Raw genomic sequence first — 15,022 nt, 5'->3', positions numbered from 1 at the left:
CACACCTGAATACGCTCCACTACCTCCAATATTTAAGAATCCTCAATCAAAGGCTTCAGGTTTTGTTTGCTGAGTAGAAAGGGGATAAAAGAGTAAAAGAAACCATTTATTTTTGAAGTTGTTTATACGGTTTTTTGCAAATCGAAGTCAAGCTCTGACAACCAACCAGCAGGGAAAATAAACTGAAGGAGTCAGTGACAATACTGAGATAATAGTTTAATTTGTTTTATAATTTTTTTTTTCCCGTAAAATGGCTTGTACTTCCACAGGTACAACAGCAAAAGAAATTATTCCAGTCCATTTCACACGGTGTATAAAAAGACCAATTTTACAAATATACTCAGAAGTTGAACAGCTGCTCACACTGTTTTTAAGGTAAACATCCCCCTCCGTCACACAGGGCTGGCTGTGGGAGAGGCTTTTCCTACAGCTGTGCTGCCTTCCAAGGGCTCTCCGTGGTGGATCCCAGAGCCATTCCCGTCCCCAATCCCCAGCACAGCAGCAGGAGGGACTCCAGGTGATCTGGAGGCTGGTTTGCCCACCAGGAAAACATAAATATTCCCCCAGTGAGGGAATCTGGACAGACATCGGGGTTTATCTGGTGTTTGGGTATCCAAGCAGCTCCGATTTTTGTTCTGCTCCAATAAATGAACGCTGAGCAGCACAGACAGTGAAGATCTGTCTCTGCTGCCTGTCCAGGGTCACTCCACTGCTGTTCCAAGATCCACTCAGGTGGGACACAGATTGCAGAGCCACTGTGACTCCATCCCAGAAACTCCCCCCTCTCCACCCCCCACCCCAGCCTTACCTTCTACATTTGTCCTTTCACCTCACAACACTGAGTGTGCAGACTTGTGACCAGTGCTCAGAAAACCCAGAATAATGAGAAAAATCTGTCAAAAGACACTGCAAAAACACCTGGCTTGTGTTTTCCTTCCAAGCTGTATTTATTTGCGTACCTGCAACTGTGTGGATAAATCAAAAATGAGGAGGCCAAGGACTCACAGGCTGGTGAAGAACTGAGGAAATGAGGAGGAAGTGTCAGGTCAGCTTTCCTCCCAGGCTAAAAATGGATTTAAAAGCCATCAGGTCAGTCCTCACCACAGCCACATCCCTGCCAATGGTTCTCCAAGCACAGGGAAGTGTCAAGACTGTGGGACGGAGGAACAGAAACATGATGCTCTTGGAGAAACTTCCTTTCACTTCCAGAAGAATGAAAAATGGTGAGGAATCCACCAGTTACTGCAAGAGCACTAAACAGAGAATGACCACAGCCCTAAAATATAATTAAGCACTAAAACATAATTAAGTTCTGTTCACAGTTCCACTGCAGTTTCTCACCATGACACACTCAGCATCTCTGGCTCCTCACTCAGGCTCTAAAGCCAAATCCTCAAATTGCAGGAACTGCCACTAAAACACCAAGGAGTGTCTCTCTGGAAGGGCACCCAGAGCATGCCAGAACTTCCCAACAAACTCAGGAGAATCCTCTGCAGGGCATGGATGAGCCATGAAAGCAGGAACAGCTCCAGTCACATTTCCAAGCAGTTCCTTTGCTTCTGTCCCTACTGGAACCAGTTCAGCCTTGGCTTTCTTCTCTTCTGATCCCCATTCCCACCCTCACAATGGAAAAAAAAATTCCTCTTTAATTACTTGACCTGTACAATACTGTGACTGTAGCTTGATGCACAAAAATGACCAAATCTGAAAAAAATTAATGAGTAAAACAGTTTCATGTGAACTGTCCTGTACAACAGACAACAATTCCAGTAAGAACAGCATTCACCACTCATTTTATTTAGACTTCAGCACTCTCCCAGAAAGCTGCCAGGAGAAAGGGAAGGGTTCCAGCTCCAGTGTGCATGGATTTGACAGATATCATCTTTAAAAAAAAATCAAACTAGAAAAATACTTTTAGTTCTAAGTTATGCAGTCAAAGCTGCTTTTGAGGCATTCAGACAGAATCAACAGTAACAGGTGATAAAAAAATCCTGATGGAATACACTGCCAGCATTGGAAATGGGATGCAGGGAACATCATAACACTGAAATAATGAATAAACCTGAGGGTGCTTCTCAAGTATACTGACTCTAATTTAATTTATCCACAAACTCCTTTTACTATAGAGGTACCAGAGCAGAGGAGGCGTTTATGGAGCTGGGGGAAGGTGAGGGCTAAGAGCTGAACGCTCCATCATTTCACCAGGGTTTGAGGAAAATCATGTTACAAACTCTTCTGCCTCGCCAGCAGAGGGGACTGACCCTGGCTTTGAACAGCAAAGTCCCTGAATTCCACACAAACCTTGGGGAATTGCTCCCCAGAGAAGACTCCGGCCCCTCTGCTCAGCCAGAGTGCTGTGCCCAGTTCTGGGCCCCTCAAGACAGGAGGGACACGGAGATGCTGGAGCAGGAACAGCAGAGGCAAATCCTCCTCCCATGAGGATGAAGGAAATGGAGCCTCTCTGAGGAGGAAAGGCTGAAGGAGCTGGAAATGTTCAGCCCCAAGAAGAGACAACAGAGGAGATCCCATAAATGTGTATAAATGTCTAAAGGAGGTGCCAAGAGGATGGAGCAGGCCCTGCTCTGTGGACAAGAGGAACGAGCAGGAACTGATGCCCACAAGTTCCACCCAAACATGAGGAAAAACTTCCCTGAACAGAGACCAGAGAGGGTTTGGAGTCTCCCTCAATGGGGATACTCCAGAGCCATGTGGACACAATTCCATGCCCTGTGCTCCAGGATGGCCCTTCCTGAGCAGGGAGGTGGGGCCAGATGAGCCCTGTGGTCACTTCCAGCCTCGCCTGTTCTGGGATTTTCAGAGTTTTCCTTGTGTTATACAGAACTGCCAACAGCAAAAAGAAAAAAAAAACCTTGTTTATACAGTTTCAAACACACTTTCCTTGGACACAAACCATCATCCAGTGTTCTGCTTCACACAAGCCAAACACAGCAAGCCTGGTGGTGAGCTGTGCTTCCAGCGAGGACTCTCCCAACACCTTCCACGGGGAGCAGAAGGGAGATGAAGCCCTGAAGCAGCAATTAAACTGCACAGTGCAGGGAAGCAGTGAAGCAGCTGGGTGCTTCCAGCCTGTGGGGGCTCAGAGGAGATGTGCAGCCCCTGCTGAGCTCACATGGAGGGAGCTGCAGGGCTGAAGCCAGCCGGGAGCATCTCCCCAGGAGCATCCTTGGGCGTGAGTCCAGCAGGGAGCGAGGAGTGAGGCTGCCTCTCCCAGATGAGGTATCTGCTAACCAGGAATGATTGTGGCACCTGAGGAACCTGCAGGGGCTCAGGGGTGAGGAAGAGGCACCTCTGTCTCTGGTTTCTCCCCCACCTGGCTGGGCTGCTCCTCTGTGGAGATGAGCCACGAGGCTGGGAGAAAGGACTTGGAATATGGAATCAACAAGAGGATCTCTTTGAAAAGGCACTAGGAAGAAGCATAGAGTTGTAGGTTAACAAGGTTTGTCCTGTTTCCAATCACTGAGTGGGACAAAAACTGTACATTTCGGGGCTTTTAGGACAAAAAAATGCTGCAGAGTTAATTTTTAACAGCAAAAAGTAAAGTAAAGCTATTTTCAAATTATTAAAATGCTGAACATGTAGACAGCAAAGTTATACTAAAAACAGCAGCAGACAAAATCCATCCCATCACCATTGGCAAGGGACATGTAAAATGTTTATAAGGTTAACTATAAAACAATTTTACAACCAAAATATGAACAGGCCAATTCAAGTATATATATATACAGAATATATTAGAATCATATAAATTATATATTTATACAAAGGGCACAAATATAGCAAAAAGCTATAGTTGATTAAACAGAACTGAGCTTGAATGATCAATTTCATCTAGAGATGTTATAGATTTCTCCCAATTATTTTTTTTTTTAAACCTGGATAGATTGATACCTCAGATACCAAGAGTACAGAAAGCATAAAGGAAAAAAAAAAATCAACCACAAATCAAAGAGTTATCATTCTGCATGAAATGAGCCTAACAGTGGGCAGGGTACACCTCATATGAAATTCTGATTTAATTATTTCCATAGTAAACATTTATCAGCTCTCTTAAAAAGTCACGAATTTCAAGTGATCCACTTCAGATGTACCACCCCAGTGCATATATTTGATTATATTTGAATGTTGTTTGATTTGCAAACATTTGGGGGAAAAAAAGAGATACAAACACAACTCAATCTGCAAAAGAAAAGGTGACAGATGGCAGCAAGTTGAAAAGTGAACAAAAACGCTCAGCTGAACTGGAAATGATGCTCTCCCTTCTAGTGAAAATGCTTTAAAGTGAGCTTAAAAAATTAAGTTATTTAAATTGTTTTCTTTTAAATTTCAAAACATAACAGCACATAACCACAATGCACTGAAGCTCTTGAGACTCTAAACAGTCCCAGCCATGGGCTCAGATTTAAAGACAGACTAAGTGCTTTCCTAAATTCAGGTTTATGGAAACAATTTCTGTACCAGCTGTACCTAAACCTCCTGCTGTGGCACCACCCCTCATCACTGCAGCAACGCCTGGGCACGGCTCTGGCTCCATCAGGGTGCCCAGAGCAGCTGTGGCTGCCCCTGGATCCCTGGCAGTGCCCAAGGCCAGGCTGGGCAGGGCTGGGAGCACCCTGGGACAGTGGAAGGTGTCCCTGCCATGGCAGAGGGTGGAACTGATGAGCTTTAAGGTCCCTTCCAACCCAAACCATTTTGGGAAACTCTGTGGCCTCCACTCACCCAAAGGTCCTGGGGAAGGAGCACTGAGGGCAAGCAAAGCAGAAATAAAAAAGGCCAGACCACACATACACAGAACATCAGCTTAAACCCCAGAGATAAGTATGGAAAAGAGCAAAGTTTCACCAGATGCAGGTCAAATGAAAAAAAAACAAACAAACCAACCAGAAAAAAATGAGCCATCTCCCATACCTAATAGCCAGTGGATATCTACTACACTGAAAGGAAATCAATGCAAAGAGGATTTCCTCAGTTTCAAGTAATCTTTGATGCCTTTTTGGCCAGCTGTGTTATACCATAATAGATATTTTAATAGCTTTTATCCTCTACATTTTAGGCAGCTAATTTTTCTCTTATATATCCAATTATCTCTAGTGAACATTCACCTATGGTTGTCCACACATTCTGTATTTGCTCCTTGAGAAAACTATTCAAGTTAAATTATATTGCAAATTAAAGACAGTTACATTCTGTATGTTCCTTCTAGATTTGAAAAATAGGTTTTAAAGGCTTGTCAAAGTTTAGAAGAAAAAACCTTTCCATTAAAAAATCTTAGCTTAAAAAAATCATTTAAGACACCTTTTTCTGATCCAGGGTACTAATAAAAAGATTACAAATATACTACAATTTGACCAAAGGACTCCATGAATATGCTGCTTTCGAGCATGCAACACCACTGATATCTGTCGAGTTCCAGGTATCAATGTATCCCAACCCCACCACAGCCCCTCCATCCCCGCCCTACCACCCCCCTATATCAACAACATTATAAAAAAAGGTAAAATCTAGAATTAGTGGCAAAAAATCTTCACAGTAAACCGTTCGAAAAAACTTTTTATTGTGGTCATTTCCGTGCGGTTCCTCAGTCGATGGGGCCCTGAAAGATGAGCTTGACGCAGTTGTCCCCGGTGAGCTGCGTGGCGCAGAAGGGGCAGGCGGCGTGGAAGGCGTGGGTGCCGTGAGGCAGCGGGATCTGGGCCCAGTATTTGGCAGTCTTCTCGGAGCACACGTGTCCACAGGGGGTGAAGGCGTGCGTGGGGGGCCCGGCGTCCACGTAGAAGCCGGCCTCGCAGCCCAGCCACAGGGGCACGTAGCGGCCCACGGTTCTGCACATGGGGCACTCGCGCTCGTTCACCTCCGCGTCGCTGCGGTGGCCCCAGTTGTGGTAGCCGTGCACATGGCCGCAGCTGAGGTAGGCCCAAGGCTGCTTCTCCTCCACGTCCTTCTTCTTCACCACGTCCTTGCGGGTCATGCTGGGGAAGGCCAAGGTGTTGAAGCCCACGGGGCACTGGGGCCGCGCGGCGTTGATCTCCTGCCGCAGGGCCTCGATGTGTTTCTGCGTCGGCGAGTGCAGCAGCCCGTCCGCCGTCCGCCACAGCAGCGTGGCCCCGCACAGGTCGATCAGGGAGCCGTCCTGCAGCACGTTGGTCTCGTTTTCCACCTGGTGGCAGGACACAAAGCGCTGTTACACACACCGTCATCGTGGTATTTTTGAAAAATCCCTTCGTCACCGTGATATCTTTTGAAAAATCCCATCATCACCATGGTATTTTTTGAAAAAAATCCCTTCGCCGGGATTTATTCTCCTGGAAAGCTGTGAAGCCTCCAAGAGAAATGTAAACAATGATCTGATTGCTTCTCCTTGTGTTTTGCTGCTTTTGTGCTAGGTGATTGTTTGATAGTGAATTGTTTTAATTTAATGAACAATCACAGTCCAGCTGTGTCAAGGCTCTGAGGAGTCACAGGTTTTTATTATTTCATTCTTGTTAAGCCTTCTCATGTATCCTTTCTCTATAGTTTAGTATAGTTTTAGTATAGCATTCCTATAATATAATAATCAATCAGCCTTCTCATGTATCCTTTCTGTATAGTTTCAGTATAGCATTCTTTTAATACAATATAATATCATCAAATAATCAATCAGCCTTCTGATGTATCCTTCTGTATAGTTTAGTATAGTTTTAGTATAGCATTCTTTTAATACAATATAGTATCATCAAATACAATATAATATCATCAAATAATCAGCCTTCTGATGTGTCCTTTCCCTACTTCTTTAGTATAGTTTTAGTACAGCATTCTTTTAACATAATGTAATGAAATACCATAAAATAATAAATCAGCCTTCTGAGACATGAAATCAGATTCTCATCTCTTCCCTCGTCCTGGGACCTCACAAACACCACACAGACACCACATCTCCTTTCTCAGCATTTAACCTGCTTAATTTTGTCTTACTGTTGTCCCGAATCCACCTCACCTCCTAACCTATATGTAGGATTATAATGAGCACTGCTCTCTTATTCTGTGCTTGTACAGGGGATTTGCATTTGCAGCTGCGATATAAATTATTATACAGTCTTTGGGCCCCTGAGCACGCATTTTTTTCCTCCAATATTGATTCTCTGTTCCTTTGTCATATTTCAGTAAGTCCTGATAGACTGAAGAAAAGACATGCCATTCCCTGAGGGCTGCATTAGCAGATTCTCTCCTGGAATTCTCTGCCCACATTACACTGACAGAAACTGCTCGCACAGTAAAATTAAAAAGTCATTTTTGGACTAAAAACTGCTACCCAGGACAGGCCAGCTCAGTTGTCCTGCCTCTCAGAAACCATTTTTTCAGGGGTTGTGGCAAGGGTCAAGCATTCTGCAGAAGCATGAACTCCCAGAGTGTCCCTCAGCAGCAGCACAGGTACCTGCATGCCTCAGCACTGCAGCAGACACGATCACCAGCTGAATTTCTCAGGTGACAAATCTGAAGTCACACAGGCTCAGCTTATGAACAATTACCCACCCCACTCATTAGCCCTCTTATTTAATGAGGTATGCCAAGCAAACACAGCCCCATCGTGCACTGCCTAAAGGCTTCTCTCTGATTAAATGCAGGTACTTACAACATTTTCAGGGGATTATGCCAAATACACATTGTACTTGACTGAAATATTCTTTATTTTAATGTCACAAACATATAAGCAATCCATGCTTTTACTATCAGTTCATTAGCGATGAATATATATTAAAAAGGCTTTTTATAAAATTAAAGAGAAAAGCAGACCTACTGCCTGGCTTTATGCACAGAAAGTATGCAGAAAACACCACTAATGCAGAACAAACAGCCAAATACAAACAAAATGCATTAAGTAGGTCACATGAAATCATCACATCTGCCTAAGAATACTATGAATGACAACCAATTTAGCATTTACATTTTAATCCAGTTTAAATTCACAGATTAACTGTGGATCATCCTTGCACAATACACCTCAGTGTACAATCCAGAATACAGACAGGTCACCAGTGCCGAGTAATTTCAGCAGAAAAATGTAGTGGTTGAAGTAGAGATGAGAGAAGCCTTGATCTGATGCTCTTTTCACATAATTCCTTCACAAACAGCAAAACAAAAAGCTCCCCTCATATGCAACATGTTCAATTCATTATACAGCCTGCATTTGGTTTTATGAACCCAATCAAGGAATACTGATCACATCAATACCAGTGTGCCATGCAATTTTATTGAAATGAGGATTCAACTCGTTTTGGATGCAGGGAGGGGGATTCATTTGTTTTGCTGTGCCTCTCTTTAGCAGCACTAAAAAGGTGTTTTGCTAACCACAAAGGCTGCAATTGCCACATCATCTGTCCAGGTCCCCAGGCAACATCTGCCTGCCACCATCAGTGTGACAAAGCAATTTATGTCCTGAAGGGTGTCTGCTGAAAGCAGAGCAGCCCAGCTCTACTCCCTCAACTCCTTCTGCAGTCAGGTTTCTGCAAAGCCAATGGCAGAGTTGCCAAGTCACTTAATTGAACTTCTCTCCTGGTTTTGTGTGTCACAAGTCCCTGGCAGCTGAAATCCCTCACTTCTGGCAAAGGCAAAGCTCATCCTGCCTCACAGGAGAAAACAGGAATATACTTCCAGGGCTCCTCTTATCTTCCCAGCGGCAGGTAAATCAAACAGAAGCTGCCTTACCCAAACTGCTTTTGCACAAAAGTGGACTCTTCTGGCAGTACTGCAAAAGACAGCTCCCCATGCAGCAACTTCAGACATCCCCGAGTCCCAGGAGAACATTCCAGAGATGGAGACTCCAGAGCAGAGTTTATTTTGCTTTTACACTCTGCGCTATTTCAGTTGGAAAAGTGGCATTAGCAGAAAGTTCTGAGTGTTCTCCCACACGCTCAGGAACAGAAGAACAGTGCAAAATCTGCTGTAACACACAGATTTACACACTCACAGTGCCACTGCTCAGGGACAGCCACCCTGTACCTGCCTGCATTCACAGCCAGGAAAAGAAGCATCCTGTTACTGCTGAGTCAGAAGTGACACCGATAAAGAGTGACACACTCCATGCATTTTCAGAAGGCCAATAACAATTTTATTAGGAACCCACTCCTTTCTACACTCTAATTCTCTACAGGTGGACCTGATTGGTCCTTTAATCAAAACACCATCACCACTGGCTAATTATGAGGACACTCATTTGTAAACAAAACAGAAAGCAGCTTGTTACAAAACACCACCTGTGGATTGTTTCCATTTGATTAATATCCTTTCTCTCCAGCTCCCTGAAACTTCCCAGACTGATTCATGGGAAAGCTGATCTAGCTTTCTGTCTCTCTGACCAGACTGTCACATCCACAGTACTCCTCCATTAATTTCAGTCACTTCCTGATGGAGTTCTGGATGTTGGAAATTTCAGACTTTCTGGACAAACAGACTCTGACTTCCTGGAGAACACTACATTTGACCTGAAGCTGTGGAACAGGCTTCCAAAATTGATTGATAGCACTGAGATTACGGGTGTGTAGTTGGTTAGAAGTGTGTAATATCACAGGGTGGAAAACTCAGAGTTTGGGGTTTTAGAATATAGTAATAAATAGGAAGCAAGATAGAAGTTTTAGGGCAGAAGCAGGTTGTTCTTCTTTACCTTCTTTCCCCTTCATGGGTTTGGGTGTTATTTTGTAGTTGGACAGAAAAGTTAACAGTGGGGACTTTGAGTGATTAATTATTGGGTTAAAAGTGAAAATAATTTAGTGTCATTTCTTAATTTAGCCTTAAAAGACCTTGTAACAAGAGATAGTTAACCATTTTTGTGCCTTGTTAATGAAAAACTACAGAACTCGCTGCTGTAAGACTGTGACACTGATAAAAAATAATAAACACCTGAGTGCAAACACGAACTATCATCTCATCCCAACCTCAACAAAGATAAAAATTAAAAAAAAAAACAAAACCAACGAGTTCCCACTCACCAGTTTGCCCCTGTGCTGAGCAGACCTGGTCTCCCGGAGCGTGTAGACGTCCCCACAGACAGAGATCTCCCTCCACACCCCGGGCTTGGACTCCTCGGTGAAGCCTCCCTTGGGGTGCATCACCAGCACCCCGTTGGTCGTCAATCCATCCATGTGGCCATCAGGGTTTTTCCACTTGGCTGCTTTTTCCTAGGTGTGACAGAAACACATCAAACCAACCTAAAGAAAATCCTCTAACAGCTCCTCAAGTGCAGCTTCATTGTTAAAGACAATTATGACCACGAGTCTCTGCTGGTGGTAACTCAGGCACATAAAAATGCAGTTTCTATTTAACACTGCAGCTGGTGCATTGGAGTAATAAAAGCCTAATGACAGTACAAGTTATCAACAAGTACAAGGAGATTTGGGGGCTGGAAAGTAACAGAATATAAACCAGAGCTTGCTTGTAACATCATTATTAGCAGTACTTACACCAAGAAATATATTTTTAGACGAGTCAAAGCCAGCTGCAAAGATCCTTGCTGTGTATGGTGGGTTCCTGTCACAAACAATCCTGCAGGCAAATCGGGAGATGGTGCTCTGGGTGATCTGGGTTTCATCACTGTTTTGATTTCCTGAAATAGTGTCTGTTACTACAAAGTCTATGGGGCTTTCTGTGGACCTCCCAACCTGCAAAAAAATTAAGATAATGGTATAAATAGAAATACCTACAGAAATATGAAGCATTGAGGACATAGTTTTGCCAGGTTAATACTGATGACATCAGCAAACTTCTATGTACTGAATTTCTGGATGGTAAGATCCAACCAGAGACTAACCTGTATTTCCACATTTGTCCTTGGCAGAAATATGTCACAGGCATGGAATGACAAATTTTCACTTACCAGAAGTGATGTTCATGCTTGCTTGAAACAGATCAACACAGCTGATCTGTTTGATAAGAGTATTGTCACCAAAAAATGTATTATCACCTTGCTATTTCCTCATCCAACCACAGCAAATTATTCTACCACTACATTCTGCCAGTTGAAAGCACTAGCTTGGATTGACAAGTTTTATTCACATTTTCTAGTTCCAAATACATTTGCCACAAAAATAAAGCACTTCTTTTAGACCAGAACTTGGTTATTTTGATATGTCATAAGAAAGAGCTACCAACCTTCAGGTTTTCAGGATTTGTAGTCCCTGAAAGAAGAGCTGTCAGGCAAAACCCACCCTATGTTGAAATTTATTCCTAATCATGCACATGCACGACTGAGATAGTTAAAACATTTTCTTGAGTTGATCAGAAATTAAACACACCCAGTAGTGTGTGGACAGTAAGACTCAGTAGTATACAGGAAGATTTTTCTGTCTTGTCAGCTAAAAATTTTAATTCCAAATCTGGAAACATCTGGGACAGAAAACTTCATGACTACATGGATGGAAGGATCTGACTGCCAGACAGTGAGGCTTCATCAATATTTCTACAGGCAAATTAGTGTTACACCAACTTTGAGCTTAACTGGGAGAGTGGAGCTGAGGAACAAGGAGTGGAACAGAATATTAATTTTACAGACACCTTGTGATCAAACAGAATTAGGAATACTCTTCATATGGAACTACCCTCAGTTATCAGGTATCTCCATTGATATTAAATTACCTCCTCACTAAACATGATCTCACTGTCCCCCAAGAAGTTCAGATCTTGATGGGGAGCCATGTATGGTTCTATCATTAACGAACATCTCTGCAAACTAAATCTGCTTTAAAGAAACACTGTTATAGAGTTAAGAAAATGAACACTAGCCACACCTAAGCCTTGTCACAACTGGATTGATAAGAACAGTGCAGGGATCTCTGCTGTGCTTCTGCTTCAAGCTCTGTGTGCAGGCTGCAGTGTAACACATGTCAGAATTCCTGTCCCCAGTGGCACCTCCAGTCACTGCCTCCACATCACAGGGCTCAGCACAGGCAGAAAATGGGATCAGCTCCCTGCACAGCAAATACTCAACAAGGCCTAATCAAAAGTCTACATTTCAATTTCCCACACAAAGTGTCTACTAGAATACCCAGGAGAGAGAGTTTAGAAACTATTTAACATGGGATATTCCTGATTTATAGAACTTGACAACTTGAAGCTAAATCTTACAAAGCAATATTCTTCTTCCTTTTACAGCATTATTTCTACCATGTTTCTATTTCCAATACAAAGCAATTCCTGCTAAGAATCAGAACTGAGCAGCAGCCGGAACCTCATGAATAACTTTTGACTGTTCTCCATCTGTACATGGAGTCTCTTAAAGGATAATCAATAACAAATATGAAATTAATTTGTTCATAACAAGTTTCTGCCTCTTGCAGTCTCTGAAATAGATCATTCTCTCAAAGCTTTTAGATGCAATTAGAGAAAAATCTGCCTCATTTTTCCTTAAAGGATGACAAAGCACACAAATGTGTGCTCCCAGCCTTACACCACAGTAATCATTCACCATGAAATTCCAATTTCTTTAGATATAACCATTAAGATCTTAAAAAAGCACATAGATGCATTGTTTATGATCTCTAGAATGATACTAAGTAGTATTTTATATAAACACTTTAGTACTTATCTCATTTGTGTCACAAGTATGTCTGTGCAAAATCAAATCTTTTAAATATTTGGTTTTCTTCCCTTTTCCAGTTGAGAAAACCTTCTAGAGCATCAGTCTCATGTATTGTGCTACTTTTCAGCATTTGAATTTATTTGAAAAAGTGGCCTTCAAAATCTGGCAATTTTCTCAAGCTCTGTATTAAATCATGGATTTGGGTTTGAGATCACCTGAAAAGCAAGTGCCTAAGGAATAAATGGAAAACTTGATGCTATCAACATCCACCCTGCAGAACTTTTACTCATCTGCAGCTGCAGCCAGACCACAGTCACTACAGACCCAGTCCATTATTCAGAGCTGCTCTTTACACCCTTCATTACTCATTTTTCTCCCATTTTCCACCACAGCACAGAAGACTTCCTTCTTTTAGCAACTTCAGCCTGTACTTTGGGACCTTTCTTGTTACCTGTGCCATCTGATTTCCCCAAGTTACTTCCAACAAGAACCCATAAATGTGCCAGGTGCTGCAGAGGCAGCAGAGCTGTGTCCTCTGCAGGTGATTGTTAAACTGTGTGAAAGGCAGGCTTTGCTGCTGTCAGTGAAACACTGCTCCTGACAAGAAAACTCTGCCAGCACAGAATTTAACAGCTGCAGGTTCAGGGCTTCAACAGCATTTCACTCTGGTGAGAGTGAGAATTGGATTCTGCATCTTCTCAAGGGTCATTTTTCAGAAAAAAAAATCAATGCTTTGTATTGAATGTACCTGCTTCTTGTATAAACTTGTGGTTATTTAGGGTAGGAGCTGCACATTTTGGGTTTTGTAGTAGCATGAGCAGATAAAATCCACCCATTTTCACCATGAAGGAACAGGTTCAACTTCACCTAATGCATCATCAACAGAATGGTTAAACTCTGAAGAAAATCTTCATTTATAGCAGCACATGGGTGCTGGAGCATACAGAGCCTGGGGGATGCTAGAAGAACACATTTGTGCATTCTTTTTTGTAATTAAATGAAGAAATCTGACCTGGGTGCCACTCAGACAAAGGTGCACAGCAGCATTCGCACACAGATTTCATAATATAGTTACATTTAAAAAACCCAAAACCAAAACTACAAACAACACAGCAGAACAGCTCAAGAAGCACAGTGGGAATAAAGAACAAAAAGCCAAGATTTGCCCAGGATAATACATGTTAACTGCAGTCAAAGTGGGGCCTCAAGGTTCAGGATAATCCTGTGGTCCAGGAATTATCCTTCCCTTTTCAACTTCCACATCCTACACAAGCCAAGAACACACATTTACAAAGAGAACATCAAACTCCAAGCACTGTCTGTCCAAGTGATGCCTGACCAACAATGAAACTCTGCTCTGTTGATCAACAAACATGAATTTTGTCATCATGTACCACAGGGCTGCACTGAACATCCTCAAGGAACTTTTGTCCAACAGATTCATGAGAACAGTTACAATCTAGTGGCTCATATAAATAATGGAAACTTCTGGCCCTGCTTCAGGGGGAATTATTGCCACAGCCCAGCACACAACTCCTGCAGGCCAATGCATGGAATGCAACCCTCAGGAAAGAGCCAGAGAGCAGAAACCTGACCCAGGACACAGCACTCGAGGTCACACTGAGATCAAGTCCCAGCAGGACCCCCCCACACACACCCCAAGACTGAAATGGTGCCTTATTCCCCCCAAAAAAGCTGTACCCACCACTAGGACACTATGCAATAGATTTTTATGCCCTGAAAAAGCAGCTGTTCTGCAACTCTTTATTCATTTTTCATTGTACTCAAGAAGAGGAAAAATCCAGCTTTCAAAAATGGCTTTTCAAAATTTATATACAGGAAAAAATATGTGCTGTAGCTACTCAAGAGCTAAACAAGCATCACACAGTAACCCCAATGGATAGGTTACTTTTTTTTTTTCACTAGTCAACACAGAAAAACCTATTTCAGTTCATCCTGGCTGTTCAATCCTTCATTCTGCAGCAAATGAGTAAGACTGGGTCTTAATCAATTTCTATTTGGACCTAATAGTTTCAGACACAGTAGAAAATTTAATATAGAGCAAAACACAGAAGTCAAGAGAAGCAACAACACCTCCAAAGAGTTATTTCCTCTCTGTCAACAGCACTCAGCTGCTGGCCCTTCTAAATATGAAATGCTGAATGAGGAGGGATAACAATTCCTGGTGAGATGCTCTAGATAACACAGACCTGGCAGTCTAGAATGAAAAGGGTTGGATGGCATGTTTGGGTTCCCCAAATTTGAAGTCCAAGTACACACTTATAATTTCTGCTCTCTTATTGTACATAAAAATAACCATGGCACAAGAATAGCACTTAGGTTATCAGATTGGTAAATGATGCAGAAAAACACCAATGCAGATAGGGGACACTGAGCATGTGCTGGACAATGATGGGAGCTTGGAGAAACTCAGCCCACACCACCTGAGGGATC

General features: G+C 42.8%; 1 protein-coding gene across 1 annotated transcript in view; it reads right to left on the bottom strand.

Annotated features, from left to right (window-relative positions):
• Positions 1–201: 201 nt before the first annotated feature.
• PELI2 (pellino E3 ubiquitin protein ligase family member 2) overlaps positions 202–15,022 on the bottom strand; it is a 71,770-nt gene continuing 56,949 nt past the window's right edge. Inside the window, exons 4-6 of the mRNA XM_063159706.1 lie at positions 10,455–10,652; positions 9,984–10,172; positions 202–6,175 (exon numbers count right to left, since the gene is read on the bottom strand). Of these exons, the coding sequence (XP_063015776.1) occupies positions 5,597–6,175; positions 9,984–10,172; positions 10,455–10,652 (966 nt within the window). The 3' untranslated portion in view covers positions 202–5,596. The remainder of the gene's footprint in view (positions 6,176–9,983; positions 10,173–10,454; positions 10,653–15,022) is intronic.

The sequence above is a fragment of the Melospiza melodia genome, chromosome 6 (assembly GCF_035770615.1).
Source record: "Melospiza melodia melodia isolate bMelMel2 chromosome 6, bMelMel2.pri, whole genome shotgun sequence".
NCBI classification, from domain to species: domain Eukaryota; kingdom Metazoa; phylum Chordata; class Aves; order Passeriformes; family Passerellidae; genus Melospiza; species Melospiza melodia.
The sequence above is the reverse complement of the archived record's forward strand: the minus strand, read 5'-3'. Positions and strand labels throughout refer to the sequence as shown.